Genomic DNA, 23011 nt, shown 5'->3' on the forward strand with positions numbered 1-23011 from the left:
TAATCAACTTTGGAAATGGAAAGACCACGTATGACTTTTAACAGGCCAGCCTTTCTTTTCCTTAGAGTCTTATAACAGGTCATGTTTCACAGGACTGTCTATGTTTTATTTATGAATAAATTATATTATATCATATTATGCTTCAAAAACTATTTTCTACCCTTTAAGTATTCTACCTGCTCCTTTTATTCTGTGCCTTTGACAATCACATGGGAAAGACAATTCTTTTTTAGATTTGCTCCTTTTTGCTTATCTCCTAAGCTCCTGGCTTTTTGCATTTTTGTCAAGATAGGTAGGATATGCTTATCAAACAAAACTCTCACCTTGGAAAACAGAAGAAAATGGTGCCTTAAATGAAAAGGCATTAAAGAACAAGAATGGAAGGATACTGTTTACAACTGTAATAATATATACAATCTAGCTGAAGGTCAGATGAGAGCAATATATACACTGCACCTTTAAAAACCCTGAAATAATCACTACTATGTACCATTAGTAACAAATATATGCCTGGAATATAGAAGACATTCAGTAAACATTTACTGATCATCTCTTGCTTTGAACACACAGTATTTATTAATATCCTTAATGATACTTCTTATATTAAATTATACATTCATTTGACATGTATTCATACATTTATCCCAGTCAACTGTGAGCTTCGAAAGGGCAAGGAGCTTAGTAGTCTTTTTTTATCTGTTTCCAGCATCTAGAACAATGGTACTGAAAATGTGCTCACATAAACAGTTTCTCAATGGATCTGGAATGGATAAAACTCACTCAGTTTGAAATAAAATGAGTCAAATGTTGACTACATCAAAACCAAAGACAAACAGGCAAAATACTTATGAGATTATAGGAGAAAAAATTATAAGTTAATATTCAGTCACCCTGTAAAACTGAGTAAATGTAATGCTTTACAGTCAAGTTTGCTAAGTCACTTCACTTGTGTCCGACTCTTTGTGACCCCATGGACTGTGGCCCACAAGGCTTCTCAGTCCGTGGGATTCTCCAGACAGGAATACTGGAGTGGGTTGCCATTTCCTTCTCCAAAAGTCACGTTTAGTATGATTATAAAATAGCAACAACAAACACCATTAAAATTTAGGGGGGGGAATGGACAACATATGAGTATGCCTGATACGTACAGCTGACTGATCTTCGACAAAGGAACAAAGGCAATACAATGGAGCAAAGACAGTTTTTTCAACAAATGGTGCTGGAACAACTGGACATCCACATGCCAAAAAAAGGAAGGAAAAAAAAAAAAATCAATCTAAACCCGGACCTACATCTTTCACAAAAATTAACTACAAATGGACGTTACACTTAAGCATAAAACACAAAACTAAAAACTTTTAAGAGATCACATAGGATAAAATATAGATGGCCTGAGTAGGGATATGAGTTTTCAGATATAATACCAAAGACATAATCCATAAAAGAAATAGTTGATAACTACACTTTACTAAAATTAAAAACTTTTGCTCTGAGAAATATAATGTGGAGAAAGTGAGAGACACGCTACAGATGGGAAGAAAATATTTGCAAAAGACACATCTGATAAACTACTGTTATATAAAATACACAAAGAACTCTTAAAACAACAATAAGAAAACAAGCCAGTTAAAAAATGGGCAAAGGACGTTAAAACACATCTCACCAAAGAATATATACAGATGGCAAATAAACATGTAAGAAGATACTGTGTATCATGTATCCTCAGGGAAACATAAATTTAAAAAGTAGTGAGATACCACTACAGACAGATCAGAATGGCCAAAATCTAGAACTCTGAGACCATCAAATGCTGGCTAGGATGTGGAGAAACAAGAACTCTCATTCATTGCTGATGGGAATGCAAAATGGTACAGTCACTTTGGAAGACAGTTTGGAAGTTTCTTACAAAATTAAACACACTCTTACCATATAATTGTACTCTTTGGTATTCATCCAAAAGAGCAGAAAACTTACATCCACATAAAAACCTACATGTTAACGTTTACAACCGCTCTAATCATAATTGACATAACTTAAGAAATGACCACATGTCCTGTGGTTGGTGAATGGATAAATAAACCAGTACATCCACACAATGGGATATTATTCAGCATTTAAAAGAAATAAACTACCATGCCATGAAAAGACACAGAGAATCTCGAACGTGTATTACTAAGTGAAAGAAGCCAATCTGAAAAGGCTATGTAGCATATGACTGTACGTAGCTATAGTCTATATGAAAGTATAAACTATACAGCATTCTAAAAGAGGCAAAAATATGGACACAGTAAAAAGACAATGGTTGCCAGGGGTTTGGGGGTGGGGGGCCTCATGAATAGGGAGAACACAGAGGATTTTCAGGGCAATGAAAATACTCTGATATTCTAATGTGGTCAGATAATAATGTCACTATGCATCTGCCCACATCTACAGACAGAACAACACTAAGGTGAACCGTAAGGTAAACGATGGGCTTTGGGTGATGATGATGTGTCAGGTGTAGGTTTATCAATTGAAAAAAAAAAAATGTTATCTCCTAGTGAGGGATCTTGAAAGTGGGGGAGATTAAACATGTATAGGGGCAGGAACAACTAGGACACCTCTGTACCTTCCTCTTAATTTTCTTGTGAACCAAAACTGCTCTAAAAAATAGTCCTAAAAAAATATATGAGAAAGGAACTTTTCATTCAGAAAAGGATCTTCAGAAACAGTGTCTTCTGAGACAAACATGCATTTGACATGCATCCTTTCAATTTAAAAAAATTATGAAGATCAAAAGATCTTCATTCACTGTTGTAATGTATACACAAAGATCAATGTGGATATACACACACATATACCAGTAATTAGAAAGACATGCATGTAGTTCCTTTGGCTTTAAAGTTAGTATGTTTGATCTTAAATAAACTAAGATTCACTGACTTACATATAAGAAAGTGTGTATGCATTATGGAACTACATCAGCTTTAAGGGTTTGTTGGTTTTTTTTTTTTTTTCAATACTTTTTATCATTTTTCCATTTTGGTATTGAAAAAAAATAAACAAACTTAAAGCTGATATAGTGCCATAATGCATACATACTTTCTTATATGTAAGTCAGTGGATCTTAGTTTATTTAAGATCAAACATACTAACTTTAAAGTAAAGAAACTAAAAGGTATAGACCTACCAGAAGCAGAAGATACTAAGAAGAGGTGGCAAGAATATACAGAAAATCTGTACAAAAAAGATCTTCATGACCCAGATAATCAAGATGGTGTATTCACTCACCTACAGCCAGACATCCTGGAATATGAAGTCAAGTGGGCCTTAGGAAGCATCTCTACGAACAAAACTAGTGTAGGTGATAGAATTCCAGTTGAGCTATTTCAAATCCTGAAAGATGATTCTGTGAAAGTGCTGCACTCAATATGTCAGCAAATTTGGAAAATTCAGCAGTGGCCACAGGACTGGAAGAGGTCAGTTTTCATTCCAATCCCAAAGAAAGGCAATGCCAAAGAATGCTCAAACTACTGCACAATGAGCTCATCTCACATGCTAGTAAAGCTCAAAATTCTCCAAGCCAGGCTTCAGCAATACGTGAACCATGAACTTCCTGATGTTCAAGCTGGTTTTAGAAAAGGCAGAGGAACCAGAGACCAAATTGCCAGCATCTTCTGGATCATCGAAAAGGCAAGAGAGTTCCAGAAAAACATCTATTTCTGCTTTATTGACTATGCCAAAGCCTTTGACTGTGTGGATCACAAGAAACTGTGGAAAATTCTAAAAGAGATGGGAATACCAGACCACCTGACCTGCCTCTTGAGAAATCTGTATGCAGGTCAGGAAGCAACAGTTAGAACTGGACATGGAACAACACACTGGTTCCAAATAGGAAAAGGAGTATGTCAAGGCTGTATATTGTCACCCTGCTTATTTAACTTCTATGCAGAGAACATCATGAGAAATGCTGGGCTGGAGGAAGCACAAGCTGGAATCAAGATTGCCAGGAGAAATATCAATAACCTCAGATATGCAGATGACATCACCCTTATGGGAGAAAGTGAAGAAGAACTCAAGAGCCTCTTAATGAAATTGAAAGAAGAGAGTGAAAAAGTTGGCTTAAAGCTAAACATTCAGAAAACTAAGATCATGGCATCTGGTCCCAACACTTCATGGCAAATAGATGGGGAAACACTGGAAACAGTGGGTGACTTTATTTTGGGAGCTTCCAAACCACTGCAGATGGTGACTGCAGCCACGAAATTAAAAGATGCTCGCTCCTTGGAAGGAAATTTATGACCAACTTAGACAGCATATTAAAAAGCAGAGACATTACTTTACCAACAAAGGTCTGTCTAGTCAAAGCTCTGGCTTTTCCGGTAGTCATGTATGGATGTGAGAGTTGGACTATAGAGAAAGCTGAGTGCCAAAGAATTGATGCTTTTGAACTGTGGTGTTGGAGAAGACTCTTGATAGTCCCTTGGACTACAAGGAGATCCAACCAGTCCATCCTAAAGGAAATCAGTCCTGAGTATTCATTGGAGGGAGTGATGTTGAAGCTGATACTCCAATACTTTGTCCACCTGATGCGAAGAGCTGACTCATCGGAAAAGACCCTGATGCTGCGAAAGACTGAAGGCAGGAGGAGAAGGGGATGACAGAGGATGAGACGGTTGGATGGCATCACTGACTCAATGGACATGAGTTTGAGTAAACTCCGAGAATCGGTGATAGACAGGGAGGCCTGGCATGCTGCAGTTCAGGGGATCGCAAAGAGTAGGACACAAATGAGGGACTGAACTGAAGTGTCTAAAACCTTATTACATATAAAAGTAGAGGGTGGCAGAATCACAGTCCCCAAAGAGTACATCCTAATCCTCAGATCTGCGAACATGCTATGGTAATGGCAAAAGGATTTTGCTGATGTGATTAATGGTCCAGTCCCTGCAATGGGGAGATTATCCAGGGCTTTCCACGCAGGCTCCCATCTTTTCACATGAGTCCTGAAAGTGAGACCCTTTCCTGGCTTTGGTTGGAGAGAAGTATGGGAAAGAAGTATGTGAACACAGAGAATCAGAGAGAGGCAGTGTTGCCAGCTTTGAAGATGGAGGAGAGGTGCCACGAGCCAAAGAAGGGAGTTTCGCTTCCTTCACTCACCACTGGATTCTCCCCTGGAACCTCCGACAACAATGGAGCCCTTCCTAATCCTGCATTTCAGCCCAGAGAGACCCCTGCCCAATCTCTCACCTACAAAATTAAAGACAATTAATGATATTATTTAAGCATTGAGGGGTGTGGTAATCAGTTACAATAGCACTAGAAAAAGTAAGACATGGAGGCGATTTTCTTTTTTTTACTTTTTCATATCTTCTCCATTTTTTTTAAAGGAGAAACACACATATAAATTGTGTCAAGGAAAAAGTGATTATAACTGAAACACATGAAATCCAGGCTATTTGAGGAATAAAGAAGAAATGGAGCATAAAAGTCTTGGGATATATGGTATTTTTATTCCATTTCTCAAAGAGCAAGGAAGGAAGTGCTTCTATTTCTTGTTACAAAAAAGAGACCAGATAAGGGGCAGATGTGGACTCAATATAAGAAATAACATCAATGGATCCAATCTGCTTCAGAAAATAGTCGGTGCCTCCCTGAGGAAAAAAGATTATCATTTGCTGAAGACCTCTAACACTAAACAGATAAGACTAGGATTGGAATTCTGACTCAGCTACTAAGTTGCTTCTGACCTTGAACGAATTACTTAACCTCTAACCTTCAATGTGCTCATTTCAAACCGAGATGTAATATCAACCTTGCAGGGTCACTGTGATGGTAACTAGAGAGGTCAAATGGAGAGCCAGCTTCTGGTACATATAAGTGAACAATAAATGGGAGCTATTGCCACTGTTATTACACAGCACGTGCAGTGATCTCTGCAGATGACAGATAACGCCTGCGGTCTTATAATTCACTGTTAGCTTGACCTTCATTTAGTACGTGTGGCAGGAACCACTTTCCTGTCCTTTGCAGAGTTACTACCCAGGCCTGCAGAGGAGGACATTCCCCGATTGGTCCTGAGAAGGAAAGTACTGGTCCTCTCTTCGCCTTTCACTTCCGGGGGAGGAGGAGGGACAGCTGATGACACAAGGGGGAAGACACTGACGAGGGGTGGCTAGTCCTTTCCCTTTCTTTCTGAGATGTGCCTGTGACTTTTCTCCTGCTCTTGGCCTCCTGGTGGCCGACATCTGTGGGATAAGTGAGGACTTTGGTTCAAGTGAGGCATTATGTATCCAATACATTCATGTGACTACTGAACATTTGAAATGCGACTCGTCTTTATTAACAAGTGAGTCCGCAACAGATGGTAAAGAGCAGGCAAAAAAATAAAAACAAAACAGCAAGACAAAAATGTGGAAATATCTCGCTCATATTTTTATGGGCTTCCCTGGTAGCTCGGATGGTAAAGAATCTGATTGCAATGCAGGAGACCTGGGTTGAAACGGTAACATTTAGGATAATTTCACCTATTCTGTGTCACCTTTTTTTAATGTGACTACTAGAACTTCTCAAATTCAACAGGTGGTTCACATCACCGTTCTACTGGGCAGCACTAACCCAGAGGCCACCGCTCGGGGTCCCATGAGTGGGAATCAAGGTGGGAGGCAGCTCTCTTGAGGATGCACTCATGCTCTCCAAATAAAATATCCTCGTGTTTGGCAGGGATGTCCAAAGATCTGGGCAGGGAGCAAGTACGAGGAAGGCTGGCTGTATAAAATCAACCATGCTGTCACTCCAACCCCCGCAACAATAAAGTAACTGATCTTCATCTGGTTGATCCCTCTGACTCTTAACTGACTGAAACTTTGGAAGACGAGACACTATTTACTGCTCTTTCCCCATCAAGCCCCAAAGATATGATGGAAATACTTCAATTCAGACAAGCACAAAGCAAAGGTAGCAGTCTTCTCGTGGTCCTTAGGGGCACAGAATTCAAAACCATTTATGTTGATTTCAGTTGAGAGATCTATTGAGGGTGACTTTCAGCAGAAACAAACATCGGCATGAGTGGCAAAGCTCCCTAGAGAAAGGTCTCCGAGACAAGTAAGATTTCATAGAATAAAAAACAGCAACAGTAGCCACTGGGACACAACTGAGAGTTACACAGAGCTTAAATGGGGAAATGGAAATTAGGTAGGCAGTGACTGCAGACGGGGACATGCAAAATAAATCAGCCTCAGAGAGGAGACAATGTGGATACTTTTTCTTTCCTCCATGGGGAATACACATCACAGTTAACCTCTTGATGGGAGACCTACCCACCCAATCTCTGGATAAGTGGTTTGACCTGATATGCTGGCAAAGTTAAACCCAGTGGCGGTTTTCTGTCGACTCCCCTTTGCTCTCACCCCACCAGGCCTCTTCCAGCCTTCTAGGAATGTATGTGCGGATTGAACTTGGAACAGGATTTTGCTTGGCTCTTTCAGAGCTGGTGATTTGCTTGAATTTTCTAAATTACAAGGTGATGGAGTTGAGGTTGATACTGTTTTATTTTTTTTTCTCTTTTTCTTTTAGGGTTTTAAAAATGAAATGCATGGAAAACTTGGGGCAGGATTAATTTAACTTCAGATTTGCTGAAGAAGCTACTCCTAGAGTGAAAGAAGGTGTATTCTGCTGAAAGAACCTGAATTATCACCCAGACACCTAACGCAGCCCTCTTTGTAAGACTGAGCAGAAACCAGGAAAATCATCTCTGAACTTTACTTTTGTTGAACTTACGAATTTTGGATTTCGATGAAATTGAACTTTAACTAAAAGGGCAAGTGGATTTGATTTTAAGGATGTCAATTTCTCCCTGGGAATTTAATCATGGGAATTTAAATTTGGGTCATTTTAAAGTTGCTGACCTGTAATACTTGGCCTATTTCTACTCTCATTTAAGCTTGTGGCTTAACTTAAAACTTGTGATGAGTTCTAATCTTCAGTTCAATTGGGCAAAAATCAGGAAACAGAACAGAGAGTGAATTATTAGCATTGTCCACAGGAAGGCGGAGGAGGGTCTCTTCTGACCTAGGCTGGAGTTTTCTACAACAGGTTGCACTGCCACGACTGGTCCCAGGAGGATGTACCACACAACTCACAGGGACGAGAAGAGTGGCCTCAGGGAGTGGGCATGGCAGGGTGGGTAACAGCACCAGGTCCCCACAGACTCTGGACTCCTTTCTCCCCTCACCAGCAAGAGGTTTCATTACCAAGCCAAATTAATAAGCAAGCCAAAAGCCCACTGTCCTCTCCTCATCTTTCCATTATGAGGAGAAAATTTCCACTCAACCAAAACTATAGCAAGTGCGCCGTGGGCATCCCTCTCCCCCTCTCCTGACTCCTCCCTAGTGGATGAGAGCAGACTTCAGAGCCACACATTAATGCCCCAACCCCAGTCTGCCCTGCCTGTCAGTGCACATCCATCTTTAGCTTCCTTCTAGAATGACTTTCTGCAGCTGTTCTTAACACACCAAGTTTCAAACAAGTGTGAACTTTCATGAAAGACAGACTATTGGGCTGCAGATCCAGGCCATGTTCCCCAATTCCAGCTCTTCCAACAGTATTTATTGTTGATAGTCATTTTCATCCTCCTGAATTCTAAAAAGGGGTGTGAGTAAAGAAGGAGTGGAGCCACGATTAATCATCACCCCCAAACTCTACTGCATGTAATTCCTGGAAAAATCAATCACCTCTTCTCTAAAGCGAAATCCTGGCCTGGGAATGAAACTAAGGAAGAGGTGAATGTATGCCTCTCCCAGAGAACTCTCTGCTAAGCTTGATTAATATTAAAAAATGTACATGTTCACTAAAAAAATTATAAAAGCTAAACTTTGTAGATGGAAAAGATATACTGCAAGCTCAAAAATTCATAGAGTGATATCATGATATTACCATGCACACATGCCATTTACATTTTCAAGTTCTTTCTGACACCTCTACATTTGGAAAGCTGATTAGGAATTACACTATTTTGAGGAACTGAACTACAAGACAACCCTTTAGGCACTGACCAGACATATCTTCATTATTTTTTGTATTACACGTATTTAAAGTTGAAATGCTCTTTCATGTGGGCACCAGGATGGCTGTGGTTTTGAAAAGAATAACTTATAACTGGTTCTTGAAGTGTGGACCACAAACCACAAAGGTTTATGACTCTTTTCAAGAGGTTCACAAGGTGAAAATTATTTTGATCATAACATGAAAACATTATTTACCTTTTTTCACCATGATGACACTTAGATGATGGTAAAAAAGCAAGGGCGGATAAAACTGTGGGGACTTAGCACAATCAAGGAAGTGGCACCAAGCTGTCCTAACAGTCACTGTGGTCTCCACTGATATTTTCATTTGAGAATGTTCTTGATGAAGGAGTAAAAATAATTCATTAAATCTCAACCACTGAGTGCATTATCTCCAAAGGACTGAGAGATACACATAAAATGCCTCACTGTGTACTGAAATATAATAAAGAAAAAGTGTCTGAATGACTCTCTCAGTCATGAAGAGGTGAAGTAGCTGCTTTGGCATACATTACCATTTGTGCTTGAAATAACGACTTAATAGACAAATTATGGCTATTCAGACTTGAATATTTGGCAAACATTTTCTCCAACATGAACAAAGTGAGCTTGTCACTTCAAGAAAAATAACTCACAGTATTTATTGCCAATGACACAACTTAAGCTTTCAAGCAAAAATCGGAATTTTGGAAAACATGTACCCACAACTGTGAGCATGACAGCTTCCCAATACTCAAAGACTCACTGGATGAGATGAGTGTTCAGAACAATCCATGTGATTTTGTTGATGATATATAAGGCTCTGTATCAACATTTGGATGATTTGCATAACTCAGTGAGCCAATTTTCCAAATGCTTAATGCATTATATTCCAAATCATTCACGGTAAAAGAGCCATTCAAAGTGTGATCTAGAACAACAGTTTTAGTATAATGGAGCACAGAGATATCAAGGATAGGGTTTCTGATTCTACACTACAACTAGCCTGTAAGAATCTATCATTTGTTGAGAGTTTTAGTGTGGCAAGAACACTCAAAATTACACCACAGGCCATTAAACCACACCTCCCTTTTCTAACCTTGTATCTGCGTAAGGCTGAAAACTTCATCTTCTTCAACCCAAACAACAAAAACTGAATATAGAAACAAACATGAGAACCTAGTTGTGTTCTATTAATATTAAGCCAGACATGTAACTATAAAATGATGTCACGTTTTCATTTTGCGTGTGTGTGAAATAACTATCTTTCTATTTTCCATTCAGTTCAATTCAGTTCAGTCGCTCAGTCATGTCCGACTCTTTGCAACCCCATGAATCGCAGCACGCCAGGCCTCCCTGTCCATCACGAACTCCCGGAGTTCACTCAGACTCACGTCCATCAAGTCCGTGATGCCATCCAGCCATCTGATCCTCTGTCAGCCCCTTCTCCTCCTGTCCCCAATCCCTCCCACCATCAGAGTATTTTCCAATGAGTCAACTCTTCACATGAGGTGGCCAAAATACTGGAGTTTCAGCTTTAGCATCATTCCTTCCAAAGAAATCCCAGGGCTGATCTCCTTCAGAATGGACTGGTTGGATCTCCTTGCAGTCCAAGGGACTCTCAAGAGTCTTCTCCAACACCACAGTTCAAAAGCATCAATTCTTCGGCGCTCAGCCTTCTTCACAGTCCAACTCTCACATCCATACATGACTACTGGAAAAACCATAGCCTTGACTAGATGGATCTTAGTCGGCAAAGTAATGTCTCTGCTTTTGAATATGCTATCTAGGTTGGTCATAACTTTTTTTCCAAGGAGTAAGCGTCTTTTAATTTTATGGCTGCAGTCACCATCTGCAGTGATTTTGGAGCCTATTTTCCATTAAAAGGTGCTATATCATCAACCTATAAATGGATCTATTATTGGTAGTCTTAAGTGAATTAAACATATATTTTTAAAATATGTTGGTTTTAATTTCTAATATGATAAATATCAACAAATATTACATAAACAAAGGTTGTTTAGGATCTTCAATAATTGCTAAGAATAATAAGGCATTCACAAATCAAAAGATGTAAAAACTGTCCATTTATGATAATAACTATTTTAACAACCACTATAAGGAGTATCTGTTTTTATACTATGCTAGATACTTGGAACTTTGGAGATAAAAGGCAACATCATTGCTCTCAACGAATTTCTAATTTCATAGGGAGAGTAATTCTCAATTACTATAATTTTACTGTAAAGAAAAAAACCCTTAATTTTAAGTTTCTTATAGGCATGTCTTTTATGTCTTGATGTCTCCAATGGCAACTAATGGAGTATACAGCACACAATAAAGCCTAAATACTTAATAAATCTGTATAGCATGCATTTGATTGATGCATCAGAAAGTCATATATCATGCCATGCAAAAAAGAAATATGCATTTCCTAAACATTTTTACTGGAAAAGGCAATGGCACCCCACTCCAGTATTCTTGCCTAGAGAATCCCAGGGATGGAGAAGCCTGGTGGGCTGCCGTCTATGGGGTCACACAGACTCAGACACGACTGAAGCGACTTAGCAAACATTTTTACATAGATTTCTGACACCAATTGTTCATTATGGTGAAAAATGCACTCCCATTCTTAGTTAACAGACAGCATTAGCACTGGAAAAATCCTGAAGTTATAACTACAATGCAGCCCTTTGCTTGTGACTTAAACTTCTGAAGTAAAATTTATTTTATATCATATCATGGTTCTTAAGATAAATCTATTTTTCTAGATTTTTACAGCAAGTAGTCTAGACAATAGGATAAGGGAGGAAATAGTAGCTTAGTTCAAGAATCTAAACAGTCTTATGAACAAGAGATGCCCTCGTGCCGTTTCCAGAGCTTCAGAAGGCAGAACCAGAAAGTGGGCAACGTAAAGAAGAGAAAGAAAGATTCCTTACGTGTGTGTGTGTGTGTGAATAAATATAGAAGCAGAGGTAGTGTAATTAACAATAGAAATGATGCTCAAGGTCAGAGGTCAGACTAAAGAGGTTCTCAAGAATTTTTCTGCTCTAACCCAAAGGAGAGAACATTTCCCAAATGAACAAACTGGTAGAAGCTGAACCCTAGGGTGCACACGGGTGGGGAGCGGGTGGCAAACGCCTACCCAATCCAGTTTGAGAAGCAGTGGGCAAGACACTACAAGGCACTTTTAATTCTGTGATTACCGAGCTTTTAAAAGGAAGGATTCGGGCAAACTCCAGAGGAGCACTTCCTAAATAGGAGGAGTATTTTCCACATCCTTATTTTTGGATGTAGCTCTACCAGCAACTAAGAGTGAGCACTGAGCACAGAACACAAAGGATGGGATTACACGCAAGTGCCCGCTTCTATTGGAGAAGGCAATGGCACCCCACTCGAGTACTCTTGCCTGGAAAATCCCATGGACGGAGGAGCCTGGTAGGCTGCAGTCCATGGGGTCACGAAGAGTCGGACACGACTGAGCAACTTCACTGTCACTTTTCAGTTTCATGCATTGGAGAAGGAAATGGCAACCCACTCCAGTATTCTTGCCTGGACAATCCAGGGTTGGGGGGAGCCTGGTGGGCTGCCATCTATGGGGTCGCACAGAGTCAGACACGACTGAAGTGACTTAACAACAGCAGCAGCAGCCCCCTTCTATAATCACATCATGTCTGAACCAAGCAAATGGTGTTCTGACCGGCTTTTCAGCTTTGCTGACCATTTCCCTGGATTTCTAACCCACTAACTCGTTCTCTGGCCCTTCTATAAAAATGTTTCTAATTACTGATTTGGAAAAGCAATATGAGAGCAACCCTAACCTGACTCAACTGGAAAGCGGCAATTGAGAACTAGAGCCAATGCACTTGAAACATTTGTATTCTTTTCCCTTCTGCATATTCATCACCTCGAATGTCATGCAAATTCAGTCTTAGCCTACATGACATAATGTTGTTTTGTGAATATTTTCCCCAGAATGTCTATGAATTCTGCTAGCGCAAGCGACTATTATTATGAAGGCAAAGTGCCTCAGCAGGCTTATTTCATCACAGAATGGGTATGAAATTCAGGCTTTAGGGCTATTCCTCTATGAATTCCAGTATCTGAATACTTGTTAGGCCCTCTAGCAGGGGTTCACCAGTTCTTTCCAAAAGTTTGGCTCTGAATTAAATGTGGGTACACATTTGAAAACTGCATACTATATATGAGTAACACACACTTATTTTACATTTTTTATATCATGTACAAGCTGTGGCAACATCTGGTGTTTTGCAAACTTGGCCACATCCAGCCGCATTTCCTTTTCCAAATGTGTCCTCTGACGTGTGAGGGTTGTATTTCAACATGAATTTTATACCATCTCTCTCTAGGACAGCATTTGTGATATCAAAGACACATTGCACCGAAACTTTGTATTTGCCCTCTCTGAATGGAAAACTTAAACTTGCCAATTAATAAACTAAGAACAGACATAAAGCTAAAGATAGCAAATTAATGGGGCTGTCTTACTTTTCTATAGCTTGACTTAGTAGGAAACCACCTCTTGACACATTCTACAGCAAAATATCTTGCTGAGAATTACACCATCTGGGCGAGGAGAAAACACCACCACAATTAACTGACTCGATCCCAACTGGGTCAGCTATGCATCTTTTCCTCGGAAAAAGTGCACATATGCCCACAGACAACTGGGTCATATATTTTCTCGTGGTTGGAGGGTATCTTAAAGATACACGATTAAGAAACTAAGGCGATGAGAATGTGCTCTAACTTAAAATTGTCTGACTTAAAACATAAATAACAATCTGAGTAGACTCTGCATCTAAATCCTAGGTTTTCTTAACCCTGAGCAAATAACCACTGTTGGAAAGTCTAGGCTGTTTGTCCACCCCCACACACTTGCTCACAATTAGAACATGGCCTTGGCTGGCTATGCTAGGCTTTGTCTCTGCCCTTAGACAAAATACATAAAACCTTCTTCAGCCTGGGCCACTCAATCTTCCTGGCCAGTCTGTTCACTTGTAGAGCTCCTTCAGCTGGTTCACAGGTCCCACCCAGCTCTGGAGCCATTTCCATGGATTTCAACACCTCTCCTGGCTCAGCCCTTTCCCTCTAAAACACACTTCCAGTATTGCTAGTACTTAACTGGACTCCAACTTCTTCTCACTCTTGGAGATTTAGCTACTGTTTGCTGGACTCTCGTCTTTTCCCAGACACTGCAAGACTCCGGCCCGGCCTTCCTCATTTAGACGCAGCCCTGCTCTGGAAAAATCCATTCCATGACAGGCTGCTCCACTTGGACTGAAAATGCCTGGGGCTCTCTAGCCCTACTTTTCTCCCATAGTTGCTACAAAGGCTCCAGGTCCCTTGACTCTAGCTGTTTGATCTACTTCTTAGAAATAATATACTTCAGTACTTAAGAGCAAAGACCCTGGAACAAGCCTCCCTGAGTTCAAATCATAGCTCCTCTATTACCAAATTAACCTTGTTGAACCTCAATTTCATTTCCTCACCTATTCAAATCAGGGCAATGCTATAATCTATTTCATAAATTCAAATTACAGCCTCTGCCCTAAGGAGGCAGAAGTCTAACAGAGATTCCTGAGGCTAAACCAAGGCACTGAGAAGTGGCAGGTCCAAAGTTCAAAGCCTTGTAACTCTACGTGTGTGTTCTTTTCAGATATACCATGCTAAATCCTTTTATATCCATCCTTGATTTTTTCTTAACAATAACAAAAATGATTATCTCCTTTTCACCGTATTGGTTATAAAATTTCAAACTAGTTATTAACTGAATTAATTGAGTTATAATAAGGAAATGGAGTTCTTGGTTACCCGCAACTATTAATCTAGCAAAGTAGCTAAAACTATCAATTCTAGTAGATGTTTGAACCTCCAACTGTGCCAATCTCCAAAGGAATGACTTGGATTCTTAGACTCTACACTCAGTTTTCAAGTTAACATGAACTACAGTAAAAATACATGGGGTAGGGTCCTGGGCAGACTGGGCAACTTGGTAAAAAGAGAAGGTAGAAAGAGAAGGTAGCAGCAAAGACAGGGGAGAGAAAGTGAACGGAAGTCCCAAAGATGATGCTGTTTAGATCTGAGACCAGCAGTCAGATTTTCTAGGAGAGACAATGCCCCATGTCCAAGCAATGAGAAATCCACATTTGTGGTAAGCAGGGGAGTCTGGGTGAGAGGGGCAAGAAGGGGAGGGTAAGGACCTATACCGTCTATTTATGCGAAAGTCTACATTGCTAAAGGAGCAACAGCAGAACTTAGAATCCAGTTAAAGTGTTCACCGAGACACAGAGTGGACATTGGAAAATGCCACACAGACTCCAGGCAATTCTACCAGCCAGTCGCGTCCAAAGTGTTATTAATGTGAAAATTTTTTAAGATCTTGATTTTCAGTGCAGCAAGTTGGTAGCCTGGCTCTGAATGTAGGAAACATGGGCTTGGCCCTGGAGGTTCTTTCCACTTGTCAGTTGGAAAGAAGAGGATGGAGTATTCACTACAAAATGACATCTTATGAGAACAACGATAACATGCACAAAATGGATGTGCAAATTACAACCGTCAAGCCTGGTTTAGACTACCTGTACAACTGTGATAGAGGAAAATGACCTCCCAGTGAACGTACGTCATGCTCAGCAAAACACGAAACCACCCACCATGTAAGTATTCCTCATTTCAAGAAAGGTAACAGGAACAAATTGACAGGCCAGAAGGGCAATATTCTCTTCTTCTAAAACGGCCAGTCTACGCGGAGCTGTCTTTTTGGTTACCTTGCTCACAGCTTTTGGAGAAAAGGTCACTGCGTCCACCACAGTGATGAGGTCGCCTGGGAGGAGGCGATCGAAGTACTTCATGCAGATGTCATAGGCGTGCAGCCACTCTTGGGGGGATGCTGGGACTTGTTTAACGAGGTGAGGGTCTCCAGTCCAGAACAGCTTCTGTAACCAGATGGTGTACAGAGAGCTTGGGGAAAGCATGCGGCCATCCTTTCCAGGGATTTTGGGAACAAGTTTGGAAATGGATAAGATATTCTGACTTGAAAGGATTGGCTCCAATGCCTCAAGGGGATTCATGTTTTCATCAGTCAGCTTTTTGTAATCAAGACCTATTGGAAAGGCAAGAAAAAAAGAGAGTAGTTCATTCCAACATAAACATACAGGAACTTTCAAACCCACACAGGGCCTCTCTGCATGGCTGAATGAAAAGATTCAGTTCCAACAGACAGCTTCGTTTGTCACTGAGTTAAAACTGAAAATGTGAGTTCCAATCCCTGTCTACAGCTTGGCCAACTGTGCAGCCCTGAACAGGTCACTCTGTGAGTCCCAGCATCCTCATGCGTACCCTGGACCTGGCAACGTCTCCTCACTTCCTCACTGTCCCATAGCATCTACATCCTCTTTTAACGGTGCTCTCACCAAACTGCACCATGTTCATTGGTCATCCAACTGATATCTCATCAACTACCTAAAGGCAGGGATTGAAACTCACTCCTTTTCCTCTGTGTCTGGTCCAGGGTCGAATTCAGTTACTCAGTAAACCTCTGATAAACTGAAGTAAATTCTCACAATTGTTACGAATAGCAGATGAATACCTTATAAATTATAAAGGCTTCCCAGGTAGCTTAGATGGTAAAGAATCTGCCTACAATGCAGGAGACCCAGCTTCAGTAAATTATAAAATTTCATACAGATTTGAGAGATTTTAATATAGTTAACTTCTTTTCTTCCCCCCCTCCCCCGCCTTTTTCTTTCCCCATCTTTAATTGCATACCTTCTGGTTAACCTCTTAATTATGAGCATAAAGACGAACAGACACCATTCTACAGATTTCCACCATTCATTAAAGATTCTAAAGCTCTTATTTTAAAGGCTTCATACATTCCTTAAACAGATAGGTTCCACTGAAGTAAAATTCTGCCAAACGGCCTATTTTAAGAAAGCTGTGGTACATATACACAATGGAGTATTACTCAGCCGTTAAAAAGAATTCATTTGAATCAGTTCTGATGAGATGGATGAAACTGGAGCCAATTATACACAGTGAAGTAAGCCAGAAAGAAAAACACCAATACAGTATACTAACACATATATATGGAATTTAGGAAGATGGCAATGACGACCCTGTATGCAAGACAGGAAAAAAGACACAGATGTGTATAACGGACTTTTGGACTCAGAGGGAGAGGGAGAGGGTGGGATGATTTGGGAGAATGGGAATTCTAACATGTATACTATCATGTAAGAATTGAATCGCCAGTCCATGTCTGACGTAGGGTGCAGCATGCTTGGGGCTGGTGCATGGGGATGACCCAGAGAGATGTTGTGGGGAGGGAGGTGGGAGGGGGGGTCATGTTTGGGAACGCATGTAAGAATTAAAGATTTTAAAATTAAAAAATAAATAAATAAATAAATAAAAATTTAAAAAAAGTAAATAAAATAAAGTGTCTCAACCTTGTCATTTATACAGATAAAATATAAGCAATGGGAGTAGGGGAAAAAAGACCTCAGAAACTTTGGATTTGAATACCAGGCCCTCTGTAAGTCACTGTGTGACCTAACTTTCTCTAGTATTTAAGTCTCTCAACAGTAAGTAAAGGAGCTGGAGAGGCGGTAACTAAAGTCAATTAGCATCAAAATACTGTATTTTCACAGTCATGCCAGCCACTGTGCAGGAACAGGATCATGTACCAAAAATGAAGTCCGAGACTGAATTTAAAGAATGAATTCAGGCAGGAAGATGATCATCTTACCTGATGCCACTACCTTAAATTTCTTCAGTAGCCGAACGTGGGTTTCCGGCTGAATGGCGTACTTCCCAAGATCTGCACAGCCACAGCTCTCCAGCAGAGTGAAATAGTACAGCAGCCTTTCGTGGTCAAAGCCACCGATTGTAGGGTAAATATACTTGACCATATGTTTGTGAAAGCCTTCAGGGTCGGTCTTCAATGTGTCAAAGAGATGAAGGGATTGGGCACGGTTTTCAATTTCTCCTGTGGACAAACTGAAATTAAGAAACAAACTGTGTTAAGATTGGTAAGATTTGGTTCCTTTTTTTTTTTTTTTTAAGTGCCCTTTTCTCCCGGAGAAGGACATGGCACCCCACTCCAGTACTTTTGCCAGGGATGGGGAAGCCTGGTGGGCTTCCATCTATGGGGTCGCACAGAGTCGGACACGACTCACACGACTTAGCAGCAGCAGCTCTTTTTTGGAAACCTAGAAGAAAGGCTACTTCTCAAATTCCTTCTTGCTGCCTAATCAAAGACAGTAGTACCACTTGTCTCTGGCACAGGTGCAGGTCATTTCCATTTCGAATGGTACTATAGGATTTTCATATTATCTCATGTGGGTCTAAAGTGACCCTAGAAAGTCGTATCATTTCACATTTCTGCAGCAGAGAGCAGCCCAGTGTTTACTAGCTAGGAAATGAACTCAGATCTTTCACCTTCCACTATGCATTATTTAGTCATGTCATAAGAAAAAAGGTAAAACTTGAGCTTCATTATAGAAATGTACACAAACTTATTATTTTAGGAATTTAGGGAAAAGGGAGGTGAAGAAAAACGCCCAACTTTCTGGTGTAAATTTTATATCCAAGAGGCTGGAACTGATATTCAGAAGACACAACCTTGATACTGTGTTCAAACAGAATAAAAATAGAAAGAAGAGATATTTGTACTTGAATTGTCTGTAGTAAAGAAGACACTTGAATAAAGCACATATCTTAATGTTTTAATCTTGACTTAAATGTTTTTGTAATGTAATTTATTAAAAGTCATTTAATGTCAAACTGTTGAAAACAATTTTAAGGGGTTTTGTTTGGTTAATCAGTTTGTGTTAAATGGGTGATGGAGAGGGCTGAATTTTGGTATCATACTTTCCTCTGGACAGAACACAGTGCCTCCTGCCCAGTTGAATCCTGACACCCCACAAAGGAAGAGCTTCAAGCTTTCTAACTGTAAGAGGTCTCCAGGCAGCCCTGGGCTCTAATGGAAACACCCAGCTTCCAGAGTTCATAGTAGCAGCAGAGAAAGAACCTGGGAGCAGAGAATGAGACCTGGAGCATGAAGTGACACCTCAAGCAGGATAAAAGTTAGGCTTTATATAGTTTAAAAGCAACTCTTCTGAAATACAACATTCTATTCATTGGAATCCCCTCTTTTAGAAAGTGCCACGACATGTTTTTGTTTTATGTAAATAAAGGTAACACACGATATACTTTAAAATCTGTACGACGGTGTGATAATACTTGGGATAATGGCAGCAATCTATAAAGTCAAAATTTCAAGCAATTCCAAAATGCATTTTTAACTTTCACTTCAAGAGAAATCCTATTTTTCTATTAAGATACAATTCAAACATTTGCAAAAATATCCCTCTCTATAAAAATGTTCCTGGACTATAAAAATGCCCCACAGTTTCCTTCGATTCATTAACATGCTTTAACTGTTTACTAGTCTGCCTGTCCCACATAGACTATGTACCACTTGATGGCAAAAATGACACCACATCTTCTTTAGCTTTAGTTTCTCAGTACCAAGCACCAGGGTGTAGTACGAAGGAAACACTCGACATGTGCCTTATGAATGCCAAATAGATGGGAGGATGAGCAAAAACTTAGGTGTCCTCCACAGACGAGAGACCTGTGCTCAGCACCAGGGAGGGTATCAAGATTTACAACACAGAGCTCTCAGCTAGCAGTGTGAAAATCCAGTTGCATTCTAAATAATTAAATACAGTGCACAATAATGGTGTGGGCTAACAAAGGACATGCAATTATACCCCAATCAAGAGGAGAACCATTTGTAGACATAGAGAATGGAATTGTAGCCAGAGCAGGGGAAGGAAAGGGTGGGATGAACTGAAAGAGTAGCACTGAAATATACACACCACGTGTAAGAGGGAAACTGCCATATAACACAAGGAGCTGAAGCCGGTGCTCTGCGACAACCCAGAGGGGTGGGAGCGAGGCGACATATGTATACTCATGACTGACTCACACTGATGTATGGCAGAAACCAACATAACACTGTAAAGCAGTTATCCTTCGATTAAAAAAGGGGGGAGAAGGCAATGGCACCCCACTCCAGTACTCTTGCCTGGAAAATCCCATGGACGGAGGAGCCTGGTAGGCTGCAGTCCATGGGGTCGCTAAAGTCTGATATGACTGAGGGACTTCACTTCCACTTTTCACTTTCACGCACTGGAGAAGGAAATGGCAACCCACTCCAGTGTTCTTGCCTGGAGAATCCCAGGGACGGGGGAGCCTGGTGGGCTGCCGTCTACGGGGTCACACAGAATCGGACACGACTGAAGTGACTTAGCAGCAGCAGCAAGGCCACTAAAGCTATAACTTCAGAGCAGGTAGATATCAATGACAACAGGTTTACTGAAAGAAGTGCTTGAAGTGGGTATTGTTCAAAGGAATGAAGCAGAAATAACATGAACGAAAGTATCAAGACAAGAGAGCACAAGGTTTGTATAGGAAAGAGGATGGCTTTCTTTTATAGGAAAGAGGATGGCTAGCCCGAAAGTCTTCTGGATCCTACAACTATTCAAAGTGTGCAAGGTCATCTCTGAAATACACAGGCAGGCCTTGTTTTACTGTGCTTTGCTTTACTATCCTTCACAGATACTTGATTTTTTTTTTTTTTAGACAAATGGAAGCTTGGTGGCACCCCTGCGTCATACAAGACGACTGGTGTCATTCTCTAAAGAGCATTTGCTAGCTTCATGTCTCTGTGTCACATTTTGGTAATTCTCACAATATTTCAAACTTTGTCATTATTATTATATTTGTTACGGTGATCTGTGATCAGTGATCTTTGATATGACTATTGCAATTGTTTTGGAATTTTTAAGCAATGAAGTATCTTTTAATTAAGGTCTGCACGTTTTTTCAGTTCAGTTCAGTTCACTTCAGTCGCTCAGTCGTGTCCGACTCTTCACGACCCCATGAATCGCAGCACGCCAGGCCTCCCTGTCCATCACCAACTCCCGAGTTCACGTCCATCAAGTCAGTGATGCCATCCAGCCATCTCATCCTCTGTCATCCCCTTCTCCTCCTGTCCCCAATCCCTCCCAGCATCACAGTCTTTTCCAATGAGTCAACTCTTCGCATGAGGTGGCCAAAATACTGGAATCTCAGCTTTAGCATCATTCCCTCCAAAGAAATCCCAGGTTTAAATGTAATTATTTTTGCACACTTACAGACTACAATACAGTGTAAATGTAACTTTTATATGCACTGTGAAATAAAAATTCATGCACTAGCTTTATTGTGATATTGGCTTTATTGCAGTGATCTGTAATCAAACCTGCAATATCTCCAAGGTATGCCTGTACTGTATGCTGCTGCTGCTAAGTCGCTTCAGTCGTGCCCGACTCTTAGCGACCCCATGGACTTCAGCCTACCAGGCTCCTCCATCCACGGGATTTTCCAGGCAAGAGTACTGGAGTGGGGTACCACTGCCTTCTCCACTGTTCTGTATACCCAGTGGTATATGAAAGTCACAGAATTTGTGATGTTCCTTTGTAATTTGCTAAGTGAAGTCTGAAAACAATGTAGTGAAGAAGTAAATAAGAAGCTGTGTCATCCTATTAAGATGATTCATACAAAGATTTGCAAGCAGAAGAACATGCTCAATGGAAGAAGGAAAAAAAAAAAAAAAAAAAAAAACCTTGCACTTGTTACACTGATAACTGTGCCAGACAAGTGGAATCTGGGTAATTACCAACTTGAAAGTAAAAGTATTAGTCACTCCATCATGTCCAACTCTTCGTGACCCCATGGACTGTAGCCTGTCAGGTTCCTCTGTCTGTGGGATTCTCCAGGCAAGAATAGTGGAGTGGGTTGCCATTTCCTTCTCTAGGAGATCTTCCCGACCCAGGGATTGAACCCAGACCTCCTGTGCTGCAGGCAGATTCTTTACTATCTGAGCCACCAAGCAAGCCCAATTACCAACTTCCAGATGAGAAGTGTCATTAGAGACAAGTGACCTGCCTATGACCAAGTGTCCAGATCTTCGGGACTCTGTGCGGATGGGTCTGCTCACCTTGTCACAAAGCAGCCACCAATCCATGGAGCTCCAGCGCCTGTACTGATAACCATTTCAAAACCAGGATTCTTTCTCTAACACAGACTTTCATTCTCTCTCCCAGTGGCAAAAACCTAAGAGTTCTCCTGTCATACTTCATTCCTATCACCTGATAAACAGAGTATCTAAGACAGACTCATTTACAAAATGGACAATGACTAAATCATAATAGCTTTAGCTCATCTATGTTTGACTAGATTCTGAAAATAGTCTCTTTCAGTCAACCTTACCTTCCCCCTTCCCACCCACCTACTCTTCTGTGCCTACAATTCAGTTTGCTCAATGTGCAATTTTCCCTAATTATCTTGTCAAGAGAGATACTGGAATATCTTTACTGACACATGATAAATATGAAAACCTCCCTCTTCAGTAAATTACAAGGTACTAAGATCTTTTATAGATGCCAGCAATCGATAATCCATTTTAATAGTTCCATCGAAAGAAGCTGTTATCTTCCCTTTGGAATAAAAAATGAAATCTCTACTTAGGAAACAATTCCAAAGAACCCACATTCAAGAAGAGTAGGAAGAAATACCATGTGGACTTTTCACTAATCAAATCAGTGGTTGCCCTTAAAAACTGTTTAAGTGCTTTTTCTAAGTTTCAGCTGTAAGGCAGCTCATTAACTTTCAGAGATTAACTACAGGAAGAAGCTGGCATTAGTTGCACTGAAGGCACAAGGAATAGATTATTGGTACTAATCCCATGATTAAGGGGTTCTGTAATGGCTTCTAGTTGTCAATCACCCAAAAATGTGATTCAAGAACAGCATGAATTGAAAGGACTTATGTTCATATAGGGAAACAAATTTATTCAAATGTATTATACTTTACTTAATCTGAGACCAAGTGATACACCAGTCCATGAGTTGACTGTA

General features: G+C 40.4%; 1 protein-coding gene across 1 annotated transcript in view; it reads right to left on the bottom strand.

Annotated features, from left to right (window-relative positions):
• NBAS (NBAS subunit of NRZ tethering complex) overlaps positions 1–23011 on the bottom strand; it is a 336032-nt gene that overhangs the window by 77846 nt on the left and 235175 nt on the right. The window contains exons 43-44 of the mRNA XM_027966530.2: positions 17791–18041; positions 15812–16146 (exon numbers count right to left, since the gene is read on the bottom strand). Of these exons, the coding sequence (XP_027822331.1) occupies positions 15812–16146; positions 17791–18041 (586 nt within the window). The remainder of the gene's footprint in view (positions 1–15811; positions 16147–17790; positions 18042–23011) is intronic.

This window comes from Ovis aries, chromosome 3 (assembly GCF_016772045.2).
Source record: "Ovis aries strain OAR_USU_Benz2616 breed Rambouillet chromosome 3, ARS-UI_Ramb_v3.0, whole genome shotgun sequence".
In the NCBI taxonomy this organism is placed as follows: domain Eukaryota; kingdom Metazoa; phylum Chordata; class Mammalia; order Artiodactyla; family Bovidae; genus Ovis; species Ovis aries.